Raw genomic sequence first — 17,609 nt, 5'->3', positions numbered from 1 at the left:
CATCAGATTCCCTTCATTTTTTGTAAGCCTTTGAGAAGAGAAAGATTAACATTGATGAAGAGTTGCAGTACAAAAACAGTGTCACATGGAATCTTATTAACTAGCACTATAAGCTATCCATCAAACGGGGAGGCGGGTGGGTCGATGAGGAGTCTACAGGTAGACTGAGTATTCACCAGAAAGACTGTTAGCGCAGGTAAGTAACTTTTTTTCTAAAGGATACTTCTATCTGCAGATTCCTCACCTGTAGATTTCACAGCAATTCCTTTCCCAGGAGGATGGATAGACAAAGAAGTCATATAAGACAGACTTGACGAAGTGCCCATCATTGGGCACCCCCACATCCAGGCAGTAATGCTTAACAAATGTGTTCAAGGAAGCCCATATTGTTGCCTTCCAGATTTATGCAATCGGAATACCACAAATGAGTCCCGAAATGGTTGACTTCGGCCTTGTGGAATGGGCTCTGATTCCCTCAGGAGGCTTTTCCTTGGCTAAAGCATGCAGGTCTTGATGCAGAGGATGATCCACCAAGAAAGTCATTTTCTGTACAGTCTCTTACTTTGTCACTACAACAGCTGACAAAAAGCTAGTCATTAGACCATATTTGCATGGAGTGGTCCAGTTAGTAGTTAACCGTCCACCTATGATCTAACCAAACCAACCCTTCTCCCTCTTTCGTAGGATGAAGTGGGAGACAGAAGGTCAGAAGAGTGACGGATGGACAAGATGCAATGTAGGGACCACCTTTGGCAAGAAAACAGTGCTTACCTGGAAAGATGGAAGTGAAAGGAGGAAGACAATTACGAAATTGCAACTCACACACCCTTTTAGCGGATGTAATAGTAATGTAAAACAAATATTTGAGGGTCAACATACAAAGGGTACCACTCTGAAAGAGTTCAAATAGAGTTCCCAATCAAAAAAGTATAAACCAGGTTCAAGTCCCAATCTGGAATCACAGAGTTGGAGAAAAAAGGTTGGTCATGACCTTAAGAAAATTCAACACAATTGGAATTTCAATAGGGATGGCTGTTCAGGCACACAGGAAAGCAGATAAAGAGGTTAAATAACCCTTAGTAGTGTCAATGTCACATTCCCACTGAGCAAGGAAAAGTGCAAATTGCAGCAGTTGAGAAAGTCTGGCCTGCAATGTATCCACAACATTGTTTCTCCACCATGCAACAAAGTTGCCTCATCTGCCAAAATAAGCAGACTTCATGGAGGAGCAACGAGCAGACAAGATGATGTTGACCACCTCATTTGGCAACCGAAAGAAGTTCAGCTTTCCCTGCTCAATCTTTAAGCATGTAGGTGGAGGTCTTGGTGACTGAGTTGCAGGACCATTTCACCCACACTGGAAGAGAAGGTCCTGTCTGAGTGAAGTTTCAAAGTAGGGGACATGTGGAGAGGAACAGCATGGCCTTTCTCGGTTAATCCAGAGCAATGAACATGACTTGGTCTCAGTCTTGAGAAATCTTCCTGAGAACTCAAGGAATCAAGGTAAGTGGAGGAAACTAGTATTGCAACTGAAAGTTCCACCTCAACTGAAACAGAGTCCCTAATGCTCCCCAAAATGGATACTGAAGGGAGCTGAACTGCTGGCACTGAGCATTTTCAGAGGAAGTGAATAAATCCACCCGAGGCGTGCTCCATTGGGCGAAGGTGTCTTGGACTTCCTCTGGCAGAAGGCGCCACATGTGATTGCCAAGATAACACCCTGATTGTCAGTTCTGACATTCAGAGACCCTGCTACATAAATGGCACGAGCCAGATCCCTTGAAAGTGTGGCCAAGACAACAGTATCAATGCCTCCAGACAAAGGAGGTGAGACCATACTCCACTTTGCTTGTTTACATAATACATTGCAGTCATTTTGTTATCAAGAACTGGATGGCCCAACCCACAATGGAGCGAAAGATGGCTTTCAGTGCCACCCATATTGCCAGCAGTCCCAGCAGGGACTTGCGGAAAAATCATTTGTCCAACAAGGCATGGTTGTAAGCTTGAGAGAAGGCAATTGACATTAAGGGGTTTCAAGGACATACTCCCACCGGAAAAAAGTATTTTTATCCCAGGATTCTGGACATTTTGACTTCCTGTCAGAGAGGGCTATAGAGAAGGCACTGCCCGAATGAGTATCCGATGAGGAAACTTGGCTGATGAAACTATATGGAGAAGGGTGTGTGAAAAAGAATGCTAGGGCAGAGGAAGGCTGCTTCAGTGCTGCCATGATTGCAGAGCCTCACTGAAGGAGAGCAGAGGTTTCAAGGTAGTTGTTGATGGACTTTGCTTCAGTCATTGGCATCTGCAAGTCTAAAACTTGTGTGACATTCAGCATGACCTTGTGCAATGAAAAGACTTCTGGCAATGGCGGTCCAGTGCAAAAGTCCATAGCCAGCTCAGGTAAGATGCCACTGACTGAAGAGAGGCCCTGAAAGTTCAAGGGGGTCATGATCCTTGTCACCACTAGGGATGTATTCCACAGAGTCAGAATCCGTCCTAAATATCTCATGGACATGTGCTCTATAATCCTCTTCTTCTAGCAATCTCTGGGTCCCTCTGCAGGAATTGATCTGAGGGTCAACATCTGGTTGCAGTGTTGGCAGTGCTGTATCTTGAGCCAGAGGAGGTGCCTGTGGGGGTGGCGTCCTTCACAGCACTGGCTGTGGTGCGGAGATGTACAACACAAGGTCAAAACAATATATTGAAAGCACCAGATACGGTGTCAAAGGGCATCAGCTGAAAAGGCATGAAGTGGTAGACACAATAGGGGCCTCACCAGCCTAGAAGGTGCACCAGATGGCATCACGTCCTTTACAAAGATCAAATATAACTTGTTCAGGAATGCCATTGGGTCCAATCCTAGAGCCAGCAACTCAGGGAAATCGGCATCTTAGGCTCGGAAGATGGAAGCGCCAGCGGCTCTGGGAATGGAGGTCTGTCCAGGGCTGGGCCTATACAAGGAGCAGGGCTCCATGGAGGATCCCATGGCATCAGGTTGACAAGCTGCAAGGTCCAGTTCACAGGTCCTGTGGGACACAGAGTGACGAGGAGGTTTATCCCTGGAATGCTTCTTCCTCTTATGTTTTCTCTTCTTGGCTGAAGAAGAAGGAGAGCAATAACACTGCCAGAAACGTTTCCGGTGTTGGTGTTCATCCTTTGCTCAGGCCATGAGGATTCTGGCCTCAAGCTTCTTAGCTCCTTGATGGCCTTAGGATGCATGCTAATGAATGAGAAGCAGTTCTTGAAGTCATGGTCGGACCCCAAACAACACATAAAGATGGCATGGGGATCCGTAATGGACATATGTCCCTCACAGGAGACATGGGCGGTCATGCGGTCACCGCCGAATGACCGCACCGCGGTCAAAAGACCGCGGCGGCCATTCTGGCTTTCCCGCTGGGCCGGCGGGCGACCGCCAAAAGGCCGCCCGCCGGCCCAGCGGGAAAGACCCTGCAACGAGGAAGCCGGCTCCAAATGGAGCTGGCGGAGTTGCAGGGGTGCGACGGGTGCAGTGGCAAAGCAAAGCAGACACTGAAAATCTTTATGGGGCCCTGTTAGGGGGCCCCTGCACTGCTCATGCCAGTGGCATGGGCAGTGCAGGGGCCCCACGACACCCGTTCCAGCCATCCTGTTCCTGGCGGTAAAAAACCGCCAGGAACAGGATGGCAGGAAGGGGGTCGGAATCCCTATGGCGGCGCAGGATTCCCTGGGCCAGGGGTAAACCGGTGGGAAACCGCCAGTTCCCCTTTTCTGACCGCGGCTTTACCGCCACGGTCAGAATGGCCCTGGAAGCACCGCCAGCCTGTTGGCGGTGCTTCCGTGGTCCCCGGCCAGGGTCGGAATGATCCCCATGGTTCTACTTCTAGAGAATTTGATGAGGAAATTCCTCAAAGGCTGGCGCTCAGGATCAGGACGTCGATGCACTTAAGTGGGCACTTTATGGTCTCAGTGACTTTGCCTGACGTCACTTCCCACACCGACCGAGATCAGCACCCTCTACAGACGACATTGGTGCTTTGAAGTTTTCCAGATCCAGTCTGATGCCTGGGGTTTGTTCTACAGGTGAAGAACCGGCAGGCAGAAGTATCCATCAGAGTTTCATTATCGTCTGTGCCCACTGATGTATGTTCCTGCCTGGGGCCAATGAAACTATCAGGAGGCACTTAACCTCAGTATTTTGTGGACCCACTGATATTCACTAACGTCTAGGGCCACTGATACTATTACTTTTTGGGTCTATTGCAATTTTTTTGTACTGTTTGAGAACACTGATGTACACACTGCCTAGGTCAATTAATGCTAACAATTGTGTGGAACCAGTCTACTCTAGCATGAGGGCAACAATGTTCAAACTGGCAGGATGGTCTTGCAGACCAAAACACTGCATAGATGTATTTGTATTTATAGAGTGCAAACATATGTTGAGAACACCAGCACACTAAAAAAGGGGCATAGCTCCTGGGAAGATACAATCACTGGGGGAAAGTCAAGGGTGGACTTTCAGGTAAAAGGCAGTGTTTCTTATGGAGGTGTGTTATCAGTTTTTTTCTTAATTGTAGGAGAGTTGTTGCTGATCTGATGTTGATGGGGATGCTGTTCCAAATCAGGAAGCATGAAAAAATAAGATTTGCCTTCTGGATTTTTTTATCTTGCAATGTTTTGTATTGAGCCTGGCAAAAATCCAGGCTCTTTCTCGGGCATTGTTGTCCACATATAATCCTTCTGTTTGCCAGGTAAGGTGGGATCTTGTTGCTGAGTGCTTTATTTATTTATTTTTTTAATCTGTTTATTGCTTTTGGTATTTTTTCCTTATCCCCATGTGCTTTTTATAGCTTCAAATGAAATTGCTTTCTATAGCAACCATACATCGAAATAGTAAATGGCAGTACTTATATACAGTCAACCGAGGTAAGTCATGCGTCAATGTTACAACCTAACAGTGGAGTATTTAACACAGTTGTCTAATTTTGCAATAAATTGCTATTGTATATCTGGAAATAATAATCAATAGGCAGCACATTATGCCATGGTGCACAGTAACAGAAGTAAACGAAACATTACATTAGTGAACAGAAATAATGATAATAACAGAACGAATACATAAAAGTTCTAAAATATCCTGCTCTGGACCGCATGTCCCCTTCACAATTCACTAAACACAACATAATTAGGTATTAGGAAAGTATTATGATGATGCCTCAATGTTGTGACATTAATTAGCCTGATATTTGAGATGGGTGCATGATTCCATGGGCCACTTCTTGATAGGATGTGTCTGTCTGTGGGGGGTATTGGCAACTCACCCTTCACTAAAGTAGTGTTGCCAGATGACGATGCATGCAGTGTGTCAGGGGTGTTATGAATTGCAGCATGTAGGTCAGCTACCATAGCGTCCCAGTTACTGGCTGTGGGATATTTGCAGAGCCCCAGGTCGTCCTCGCTATACAGGGCAGTGCTCTCTGTCTGTCCCCAGATGGACAGAGACTGCATCCAGGCCACTAGAGATGGAGGATTGGGTGCTTTCCACCTACGTGTGATGAGCCTCTTGGCCTGTGGGAGACCAAGATCTATAGAATCTGGAAGTGACCTTAAATGGTTTTCTCCTGCGATACAGACCCAGGATGCATGACTCCAATGTTGTTTATATGTCTCTGCGGTGCAGAGGGACAGAGGGTGCTTCACTCCCTGCCGGTAGTAATGCAAGTGGCTGCAGTACCATAGCACATGAAGGAGATCTGCACCTACCAGTCGACAGTGGGCCAAGCAGTGTCTGCACAGTGAAAATATCTATTTATTTTGGCAGGCGTAAGAAAGGCCGTTTGTACAATGTATAGTTGGGTCAAGCTGAACTGGGCATTTCGGGGAATATTAACAGGGCTCGCCAGTGTGATGGACCATTATTTATCTGTACAGGGGCGACCAAGGTCTTGTTTCCAGCGGGCATGATGCAGTATGCATGCATAGCAAGTCTGTCTGGCAATGGATAAGGTGTCTGCCTCGGCCCATTACATGGAGGTATTGTATAGTATGGTGTGTCTGGGACTCCTGTGCTAGATCACCCCACTCCCGCCCCGGGGCTCCAATAAGTGAATTGTACAGTAAAAATTGCTCAGATGGCAGACCCCCCTCCTCTATTAGGGCACCATTTGTGATGAGTGCTCCACCCCCATAGAGGTCTCCCACTGTATGCAATCCTGCTGCATGCTAGGGATTCAGCTCAGGTCTGGAAGTGATGTGTTGTTCTCTCTGTGTGCCCGGCACAACCAGCACAGGCTCATAAGTGAGCGTGCTTTTAGTTAGATGAAGGTAGTGGCCAAAGCAGCAGTATCTCACTTCCAAGAGTTGGGGCTTGGGCATTGGTGTCTTGATGCAAGGGTGGAAAAAAGTATGATACCAGTGAGTTCCCAAGTGGGCGTGTGGTGGCAGTATCTGATAATTGCAGGGGTGCAAGCCAGTGCAATATCCATTGCAACTTGGATACCCACTGCTAAGTAATAATGCTCAAGGTTGGGCACTGCTAGTCCACCCCATCAGTTGGTTAGTAAAGTATGGAGAGTGATGCTCGGCAGCGAAAGGTGTTCCATATAAAGACTCTTATAGTGCTCTCAAAAATCTGAAAGAATGAGGGGGAATGTATATCGGAAGGTTTGCAAAATATTATAGGAGCCAAGGAAGTGCAACCATTTTGAGCAGTGCTATGCGTCCTGCCACCAATAAGGGTAGCATCATCCAGAGGGTCATTTGCCCCTGCAGCGAGGGTACAGCTTGTGTGATGTTGCCGTCAAATAAGTCTATGTGTGAATGATATATCATGACGCCCAAGCAACAAAATGTGGTGGGATGCCAAGCGGGGGGCACTAGCTAGGGTGAGATGTGGGTTAGGTGTGCCAGGGTTCAGCGGAAAAAGACACGATTAGTTCCAATTGACCTTCAAACCTGAGAAATCAGCATGGTTATTGGGGGTATCTGCTAGCTGCAGGCACCAAAGAAATATCACGGAGATAGATGAGTAAGCCCTCTGCATAAAGAGAAACATAATGAATGACATCACCAAGGGGTATACCCCAGTCACCCCCTTGTGCATGCAGGTTTGCAGCCAATGGCTCAACAGTCAAGGAGAACAGTAGTGGGGGAAGAGGGCAACCCTGTAGAGTGACCCCTACATATGTAGATTGGATCAGATAAATGAGATCCTGTCTTAACCCTAGCAGTGGGTAAGGTATGTAACAAATGAACCAGTCGTACAAAGCGGTTGCTGAAATCATACTTTGACAAAACCGCAAACAGGAAGTGCAACTCCAGAGAATCAAATGCTTTTTTCAGGTCTAAGACCAGGCATTCCGAATGGGGCCACCGGTCTGGGGCATGTTAACGGGTTCGAAAGAGGTGGTGCGAGCTAGGACGAAGCTGTTTCGGTCATGATGTAGCAAGGAGTGCACCAAAGGCGCCTAACGGTCTTCTAGTATTTTTGCTAGTATTTTGTAATCAGCGGTGAGTAGTGCTAATGGCCAGTATAAGCCCAAACCTGTAGGATCCCTATCTGGCTTAGGCAGAAAAATGAGAAACTCTTCACAAAAGGAGGCAGGTAGTCAGGAGGCTTGCAGGTCCTCCTCATAGACTGCTTTCAGGTGCAGGTTAGTGACAAGGCATAAGCTTTATAAAATTCTGAGAGTAGGCCATCAGGACTGGGGTCTTCCCGGTGGCCAGGGCGCACATAGCTTCTTGAATTTCAAATGGTGTAACTGAATCTTCTAATTCCATTTTCTGGTCCTGTGTGATGCAGGGCAATTGCATCGTAGTTTAGAAGGAGGCAATATCCTCTGGGGTAGCAACAGTTGGTGAATGGTATAGTGAAGTATAGTGTTGGACCAATTCTCCGTGCATCTCATCACAGTACTATCAGTTAAGGGCAGCACCACCGACTTGGACCAGTTGATCATAATCCCAGAGATCCGACCAAAATGGACCACTCCTCCAGCAGAATATCACTATGAAGCAACGGCTTGCAGACAAACAGCGCAACATCATCCGAGTAAAGGGAAATCAAGGCAGGGCACTGCCAAAACGCCAACCCCCTATGGGTGTGATGCTGGCGTAATCGTGCCACAAGGGGTTCCATAGCCACCGCAAAAAGAAGCGGTGAAAGAGGGCAACCCTGACGAGTACCTCGAGCAATCGAAAAAGAGTCCAAAAGCGGCCCCACTGACCCTCAAATGAGCAGTCGGTTTAGAGTACAGCAGACAAATCAGCTGAATAACTCGGGCGCAAAGGCCCACTCTGGCCAAAAGAGCAAACATATACATCCAGGCCAGTGAATCAAACGCCTTTGCAGAGTCCAGGAAAACTTCCACCATACGATCCTCAGGCCCAAGCATATGGGACATCGCAAAAACAAGTACAGAGATTATAAGAGGTAGAGCGACCCGGCACAAAGCCCGATTGGTCCGGCATAATCAGGGACGGAAGCAGGGGCTACAGTCATGTCGCAATAAGTTTCGCCAAGATCTTAGTGTCTATGTTTATGAGCAAGAGTCACACCTGCAAGGATCTTTCCCGGGTTTTAAAATTATCACCATAAGAGCTTCCCGCAATGAAGGCAGAAGGACACCACCATCAAGCGCTTCAGCATAAACCTCAAGGAGATGCAGCGCCAGAACATCGGCATATGCCTTATAGAAAGCAGGGGTCAGCCTATCCAAACCCTGAATCACATTGTCAACCGAGATAGGGACATCAAGATATTGCCTTTGTGAATCTTCTAGCCAAAGCAGACTAATCTCCTCAAAGTAACTGACGGCATCCAAAGCAGACATTCCTGGGCGCTCGGTGTACAGATCCGAATAAAAGTCAGACATGACGTGCTGAACCTTAGCCGTACCCATGCGCAGCATCCCCCCCAGAGTTGGCGATTTCAACGACATAGTCCCGGGCCCATGGCTTGCGGAGTATAGTCGCCAACGTCTTCCCAGCTCACTCGCCCTCGCAATAACGCTGCGCCTTCGCCTCCTTACCCAAATAACATACCTCAGACTGCGCTGCCTCCTCGTAACAGGACAGCACATCGTGGAATTCAGCCACAAGGCTCGCCAACCAGTCAGACACTAATTTCCTTTCCAAATCAGCTAGGCGCGCGTCCAAACCCGCCAGTTCCCTATGAAGTGTCCTCAGCACCCCATGTTGCTTAGCAAGACAGATTTCCCTGATAACAACCTTGAAGGCCTCCCAAAGGGTGCCCACTGATGACACCGAGCTCTGATTGATATCAAAGTAGTCGACAATAGCAGTATGAATTTCGACCCAGAAGACAGGATCCCTCAGCACCCCACAAAGCAGCTGCCATGAAAATGCACGTCCATGGCCCCCAAGCACATGAACCTCCATCAAGACCGGCGCATGGTCCGACAGTGTACGAGGCATATGCTCAACAGAGTGCGTCCAGAGTCCCACATCCCTGGCATCTAACCAGCGGTCTATTCTAGACCAGCTGCCGTGTGCATGATTGATGCATGTTCCCTGCCTTTCCTCCTCATGTTTGGCTCTACATAAATCCATCAGAGCACCTTCCTCCATAATATGCGCCAAGGCTCTATGGGCACCTACATGTTGAGGTCTGGCCTTACTTTCCCTCTCCGCCACCGGGTCCAGAACCACATTACAGTCTCCACCGCACAGCAGAGTACCAGGGCCCAGTGAGCCATTCAAGCACTAGACCTCAACAAAAAACCCAGGAGTGTCAACATTGGGGCCATAAAGGGAGACAAGACAGAATGGCCTATCATACAACATGCCCTTCAAAATGACATATCGACCACACGGATCTAACAGCACCCTTTCTGTGTGCCACGGTAGGCCCACACTCTTAGCCTGTTCGACTGGTTCATGGTGGTACTGTAAACAAATCAGACTTTTAATTAAATTGTCTGGTCTACAATAAAAGGTGGTGCCTGTAGGCTCCAATCAGGGATGTCGCCAAGGGCACAGGCCTGTCAGCACAAATGCGATGACAAGGCCACGTGATTCCCCAGTCTCTGCAATCACATGCCTAATGGCAGTTATGGGCCATAAATATCTGCAAACGCGGTGCGCAGTGCATTGCAATGCTGCTTGCAGGGTTTTTCTTTTTTTTTTTTTTTACTCAAGCTGCTTTCGGCCGTCCTAACAGCCACTGAGTTGGGGCTTCTGCTTTGCTGACTGCGGCTCCCAATCACCACCAGGACTGAACTACGCTGCCCGCCAACAGGGTTCTTCTTGTGCTTTGACGGTGGAGGATTCATTCACAAGGCACCTCCTTTAAAATGAAGAGCCACTAGGATTGTCCGACAGTGGGGCGTGGCCCTGGCTGGCCCAGATTCCGCTATGCCACAGGCACTACTCCAGGTCGGTCCACAGATCCACATCAGTGCAGGCTTTGCTGGTAGCCTTGGCTGAAATGCGCCTGGACATTCCTTGGAAGATATTTCAGCTAAAGAGCAGAAAAATTGGTGATGCAGTTGCTGATCCATTTAGCATGGGTGGTTAGGGACCTGGAGTTGCTTTCATCTGCATGACAAGCTGGGCACTAGAAGACAGTCAATTTTTCTTTTCAAATCAGATCTGGGAATCTACTTATGATACTGTGCACAAGGGTCACAGGCGAGGATGCTTGAAAAGAAAAATTGAAAAATGGGGCGTAAAAACATTCTCCACCACATGAAATGCAGTCCAACACTTTGAAATGAAAGACAAGTATGTTCTAGGCTCCCCTCGAGTCAGATGGAAACAGTGCAAGGTTTGGAAGTGCAAAGGTCATGCAGCTCATGACTGTATCTGGCAGATGTTATGACAAGAAAGCTGTTTTCTATAAAAAGCAGATTCATGTCGCAGGATGCCAGTCATTCAGAAGGCATGTACATGGATGGTGAAAATTGATGATGAGATCTAATTTCTGTGTAGAAGATTAGTCAAATGGCATTTAAAGATTTCAATGGCAGAGGAAGAGGACTTTTTTTTTTTTTTTTTTTTTACTAAGCCTTAATGACCGTCAAATAAATGGGCTATTAGCCAATGTCCGAAGACCATTCGCCCTCAAGCAAAGCACAATACAACAACCACTTACTTTGGTGCTGACAACTGGTTGAATTTATTGTAGATGTCAGAATCCCCAGATTGACAGTGGTCCCAGTGGTCAAGATAAGTGAAGGTCAGCTTGTCCAGGGGACAATGAAAGATAAAAAAAAAACTAAATTTAAATGTGAAATTGTCAGGGGGTCTGCCCTCTGATATGGGTACATGCTGTGTGAGAGCTCTACTGGCTATGTGTACAACTTGAGTGTATACAGGGAATGAATCCACACTAAACCCTGTAGGTTGCCCTCCCCATTAAGGGTCGCAGGGAAGATTGTGTGGGAGCTTGGCCAGCCGTCCATATGTGATCCATTACTGTCACGGGGACTAAGCGTTTTTTTTGGGACACGTTGGGAAATGCTGGGTGGTAAGCAGTTTGTGGGTCCCATCGATATTCCTGTAGTTTACATCTAAGAAATGCAAGGGAAAATAGTACTTTTATTCAATGTTTTACTTTTGCAGGGCATTCTGAAGGAAACAAACTTTGGGGAATCTACACAAGTGATACCTCCCTGGACTCCACTTGATATCTACTTTTCAGAAATGTCTGGGTTTCATAGGTTTCCCTAAATCCTTCCCGTTCTCACAACTAATTAGTACACTCACCTTAGTTATCATTATCACCCCAATATGTTTTAGGACTTTCCCAGTCACAGGCACTTGGCCTACCCACACAAGGGAAGTACTATTTTTTATTGGGGACCTGGGGGAATGCTGGGTGGAAGGAAGGTTGTGGCTCCCTTCAGTTTCCAGAACTTTCCATTACAAATATGTGAGGAAAAAGTGTTTTAGCCAAATATGAGGTTTGCAAAGGATTTAGGGTGACAGAACCTAGTAAGAGGCCCACAAGTCACCCTATCCTGGATTCCCCTAGGTGTCTAGTTTTGAAAAATGTACAGCTGTGCTAGGTTTCCCTGACTGCCGGCTGAGACGGAGCCCAAAATCCATTTAGGCACTTTGCAAAAAAAAAAAAAAAAAAAAAAAGCGTAGGTTTTCAAATTAAAAATATGATGTGTCCATGTTATGTTTTGGGACGTTTCCTGTTGCAGGCACTAAGCCTACCCACGTGAGTGAGGTACCATTTTAATTGAGGGACTTGGGGGAATGCTGGGTGGAGGGAATTATGTGGCTCTCCTCAGATTCCAGAACTTGCCATCACCAAATTTGAGGCAAAAATGTTTTTTTGCCAAATCTTAAGGTTTGCAAAGGATTCTGGGTGACAGAACCTGGTGAGAGGCCCACAAGTCACCCCATCCTGGATTCCCCTAGTTGTCTAGTTTTGAAACGTTTCTGGGTTTGGTAGGTTTTCCTAAGTGCAGGCTGAGCTAGTGCCCAAAATCAACAGCTAGGCACTTTGCAAAAAACACATCTGTTTTCACTGTAAAAATGTGACGTGTGCACATTGATTTTGGGGCGTTTCCTGTCGCTTGCACTAAACCTACTTACATAAGTGGGTACTATTTTTAAGTGTTATTGCCAATTGTCTTTCTATACAAATGTGCCTTCCAAATGTAACACTGTGCAAGAAAGAAGTAATTTTGTGAAGTGACCTGTAATTCACATGCTAGTTTGGGTACCCCCCAATTCAGAGATATGCAAATAACCACTGCTTCTAAACTTCATATCTTGTGCCCATTTCAGAAATACATAGGTTTCCTTTATACCTAGTTTTCACTCTTTATATTTTACCAAATTAATTACTGTATACCAGGTATATAATGAAAACCCATTGCAAGGTGCAGCTCATTTATAGGCTTTGCGTATCTCGGGTTCTTGATTAACCTACAAGCCCTACATATCTCCGCCACAAGAAGGGTCCAGCAGACATAACAGTATATTGCTTTAAAAAATCATCCATAGATGGAAAAAGTTACAGAAGAAAAACGTAGGCAGAAATGGCTGATTTTTTTCAACCCAATTTCCACATTTTTTTTATTTCAACTGTTACTTTCTATCGGAAAACCTTGAAGGAGCTACACAAATGACCCTTTGCTGAATTCAGAATTGTGTCTACTTTTCAAAACATGTTTGGCTGTCTGGGATCCGCCACTGGTTTCACACCCACTTTTGTCTCTAACTGGAAGGAGGCTGAAAGCACCAAAAATAGTTAAAATGCAGTATGTCCAAGTAAAATGGCAAAACTATGTTAAAAATGTTGGTATTCGGATTCAACTCTGCCTGTTCCTGAAAGCTGGGTAGATGGTGAGTTTAGCACTGCAAACATTTTGTTCATGCCATTTGCAAGGAAAAAAACAAATGCTTTCTTCTGCAGCACTTTTTTCCTATTTTTCCCCCCCCAAATAACAACGGTAGCTGTATCTTGCCTAATTTTTCGGGCCCCACCAAGGGAATCCACAAACCTGGGGTAAGTTTGGAATCCCCATGATGTTGGGGAAGAAGGACCCAAATTTGGCGTGGATAGCTTATGTGGAAAAAAAATTATATGGAGCCCTAAGCGTGAACTATCCCAACTAGCCAAAAAAGGGCTCAGCACTTAGGGGGCGGCAGGCCCAGAAGGTAAGGGATTAAGAGAAATGTAAAGAGTTAATCACCCAATCAAAAGCACATTTTAAACTCCACCACCTCACATGCCATCGAACATATATATATATATATATATATACACACACACACATCACAACACAACACACCAAGGACCTGCCCCACTGTATCCCAATTTTGCTTGGAAACACAATAATAATATTGCAACAATTAGCTACTCATTTCATTAAACAGAAACAAATTATCTACATCCAATAGAACTAAAAGGCCCAGGAACATCTGTCTGAACGATAAGAGGAACACACATAGTGTATAGAGCACTCTGAGTGTGAAATGACAATGGAAAAACATCTCCTTTGAAGGACGATCACAAAAGCAGGGAATGTGAGACACCCCCCATATATTAAAATTAAATTAAAACGGTTCAACAAAAATTCATATTAAAATAAAAGGCTGGAAAATATAGCCATGGCAGCAAGCCCAAAACGGTCTCCTCGTCAAAAGTAGCTTTTTAGTGGCTTCTCTTTGCCCAACTAAGCATAAACATGTAACTTTCTTGGACATGTCATTAGAGGGTAGTGAATATATGGAAATGTTGCTGTAACCTTATGGTGGCACTTTGTGCGTAAGCTTGAAAACTAGGGGTTGCAGTTTAGACTCCTCGGAACGAGGGAGAAAATTGAACAACTAAAATATGAAGAACACACAGGGTAGAGGTCCCTCACTATACAAAACACTCAGCACAAAAGAGTTAGCCTTGGTACGCACCAGGAAGGGTTTGAAAAGTTTTCCGCTTATAGAGCATGAAACACACAATATAAATTTGAAACAAAATGGTAAACTACATGTCTTTGTGAAGCAGTGTCCGTTGCACGCATTCAGCAGCATGGTACCAACGGGTTGAAAATAATAAATACAATTATATGTTTTACTACTTGAATACTCGTGAACTGGATGCTTTAAATTCAGATAAATGAGTAAATCCCACTACACACTCAGAAAAACTAGTGGTCAACACTACTGGTGAACTGAGCCTCACCCAGGAGGTAACACATCCAATTTGCAGGTTTATGCCTCTGCTCTACTTTTCTGAAAAGGGAATAGTGCTACCAATCAGTAGTCAATTCTTTGATATATGCCTTCAATGTGGAATAACATATGGTGTCACTGAAGTCGACATCATTAGGCCTTACATGAAACTGCCAACATTGTTTTTACTCACCTAACTCAATGCAGGTAATGCCAAGGGACCAGACATCCACCTTTCCTTCGTATTGTCCTTCATCCATAGCCAAGATAACTTCAGGAGCCATCCTATCACCCAAATGACAAATGAGTACATTACAATGCGGAACACACAACATACGGGTGTGGGGGATGCATTCATTCTGGTGCAATATAGGATAAAATCAAGATATAACAATGTAATATATTGCTTTACTATAATGATCGGCTGAACTGTGTGACAATGTTCTCAAAGCTGGCACCAATAAATTAAAATCCAGGGATAATGGGAAAGAAAAAAAAATCACTGAGCAGCTCCTGTGCTCTAGATAAGGGTGGATAGCCTGCATGATGTTGAATTTAAAAAGCAGTAATCTTTGTAAGGCTGGAAAAAGAATTAATATTAAAGAGTTTCAGGCAATATTAAAGCAAGCACAAGCAAAACCAACAGAATTTACCTTTGGCAACCACTGGATATGCCAATTGTTTTCAGCATCGCTGTGTCTGCTGGGGAGGGGGGAGAGACAGAACACCAGAGAAGCACACAGTTGATACAGAGCAGCACAGAGTGTGGGGAGAAAAGCACATAGACAAGAGAGCACAACACATAGCTGAAGGGGGAGGGAAGCATACAGGGGCCACAAATGGAAAACATGTATTCTTGTGGAATGATTAAGCCAAAAGAGAGAGAGAGAATAGTTCGAGGACAGGAAAAAGCAGACTGACGAGACAGCACAGAGGAGGGCAGTGAAGCACAAAAGTCAATTGGAAGACATGCTCTCTGTCAAACACTCTCTGGGAGTGTTTTGGGGAGAAAAAAAAGTAGTTCCCTAAATTGAGCAATGGAGGGACACAAGTAAAAGGGCTATGCTGCAGAGGCAGAATAAACAAGAGATGGACAGAGCTAGCATTTGAATAAGAAGCAATCAAATGTGAGTGACAATAAAGCCAACCAATGGTAAACAATGGATGAGCTTTAAGACCATTTGAAGAGCTTGGTAATCTGACAACAGGGTTTTTGCAATAAGGCAATTTGTAATGATAGTCAACTGCAATATAATTCTGGTCAATAAAAAGGTCAATCGAGAAATTAACTTGAAAGAGACAGCTACATGTGGCACTGAAAAGTTAAGCAGAACGTAACTCCTTCTAATAAAAGGCAGTTTTTAATTTACATTTTGAAATGTATAAACCTTCCAAAATATCTAGTGTCAAGACATTCTTGCATGTATAAAGAACTTACAGAAAAACATTTGGGGAAAATATTGTTTTTTAAATCCCACTGTCCATTTCCTTTCCTGTATGTACCAAGTACCATAAAAAGCTTGAAATAAAAATAATGAATTTAAGTACAGTTTATTACACGGTGAATCTCCATTATATGCTGTTACCAATTAAATAGGTGAACATAAGTTCTCAAATCTATGATGCAGGTGAAACTCTGAATGACATATTGCAGCGGATTGAGGGTAACAAAGGACCCTACAGGTTTGTAACCACTATTTACAAGTACACTAAAAGGCCAATAAACCTGCTGTGGCTTTTCTACCTTGATTAATCTGTGGGTATCGCCGATACTGTCACCTCTATGCAGTAAGATAAGTCACCTTTGAAGAATGTAGTTTTTATATTTATTCCTGTACAAATTAATCGTATAATGTGTTGTATCCCTGTGTGCAGGTTTTTTCTTCTGTTATACTAAGTACTTACTAAGTACACTATCGCCAGAATAATCTTCACTGCAACGTGACTGCTGCTTCTTGAAGGAAGCGGTACAGGAAACATAGGAGCAAATAATGAGCATTAAAAAAAATTCTGATAGACTTCTAGCTGCAGATTTCTCACCTTTTTAATATTTACCAGGCTTAGGCTTGAGACTGGATCTGCAAATGGCAACACACCAGAAGGTGGCACCATGCGAGTCCGCATTGGCACTGTTCCGCTCCAGTGATGTGCAGGGCCTATGTGCGCTGACACCAGGTCTCCCCAACTGCTCCAAGACAACAGGATTTAAACTCTGTAATAACTCTAACAAATGAATTTCTGTGACAGATCCCCACCAGGTGTGCCTAAGGTGTCTGGATTCTAGCCAATACTCCAAGGCCTGCAGAAACTGTGTGGGTGTACCTGAAGGCAGGCGGGAAACGCCAGGCAAACCTTTGTGTCACCAAGCAGAAGAAGACAGTGCTGGGACCGCCTAAAGTCCCACTTCAAGTCCAAAGCTCCACTGTGGTCCAGTTACTGGAGTTGATGGAGCCACTCTAGAGGCCAGTCTTCATTGCGCTCCAAATTGGCTGGCTTTGGAGCAGATTCCGCAGTTGGTTCTGGCATAACTCGAGATGCCGGGGCCTTCAGCCATGGTGCACCAGATGGAAGAGTTATGCTCTAGCTCTTCAGATCTCTACTAACTCCTTCTAGTGTGCCTTTCAGTCCCAGAGAGCTGAGAGGCCATGCATATGAATTACCAAAGGCGCCAGCTGGCTCCTCTGAGCCAACTCTGCCCTCAGCTCCAGTACCAACACCGCCCGTAGTGCCCCAGACCATTTCTAGCCTGGCTATGTGTACCCTGATGCGAACTTCACCACCTGAAGAGGTGGCCCAAATTGTCCTATCCAACATCGACTGACCTCGCAACGTAATCAGACCAAGATTACTGCACTCGTTTTACCACAATGCAGCCAACATTCTTTACACTCTCTTTTTGGAACAGACTCTGATAAAGATTATAACAAGGGTGATGAGGTTGCACCAGCCCTATGCCGATGACAATTGGT

At 45.3% G+C, this 17,609-nt stretch overlaps 1 protein-coding gene across 4 annotated transcripts in view; it reads right to left on the bottom strand.

Moving 5' to 3' along the window:
* The window catches only part of TAOK3 (TAO kinase 3), a 1,041,334-nt gene that overhangs the window by 622,255 nt on the left and 401,470 nt on the right, over positions 1 to 17,609 (bottom strand). For all 4 annotated transcript variants that reach the window (XM_069214478.1, XM_069214480.1, XM_069214479.1 and 1 more), the window contains one exon: positions 14,834 to 14,925. In XM_069214478.1, coding sequence (XP_069070579.1) covers positions 14,834 to 14,925 — 92 coding nt within the window. The remainder of the gene's footprint in view (positions 1 to 14,833; positions 14,926 to 17,609) is intronic.

The sequence above is a fragment of the Pleurodeles waltl genome, chromosome 11, assembly GCF_031143425.1.
Source record: "Pleurodeles waltl isolate 20211129_DDA chromosome 11, aPleWal1.hap1.20221129, whole genome shotgun sequence".
NCBI lineage: Eukaryota > Metazoa > Chordata > Amphibia > Caudata > Salamandridae > Pleurodeles > Pleurodeles waltl.
The sequence above is the reverse complement of the archived record's forward strand: the minus strand, read 5'-3'. Positions and strand labels throughout refer to the sequence as shown.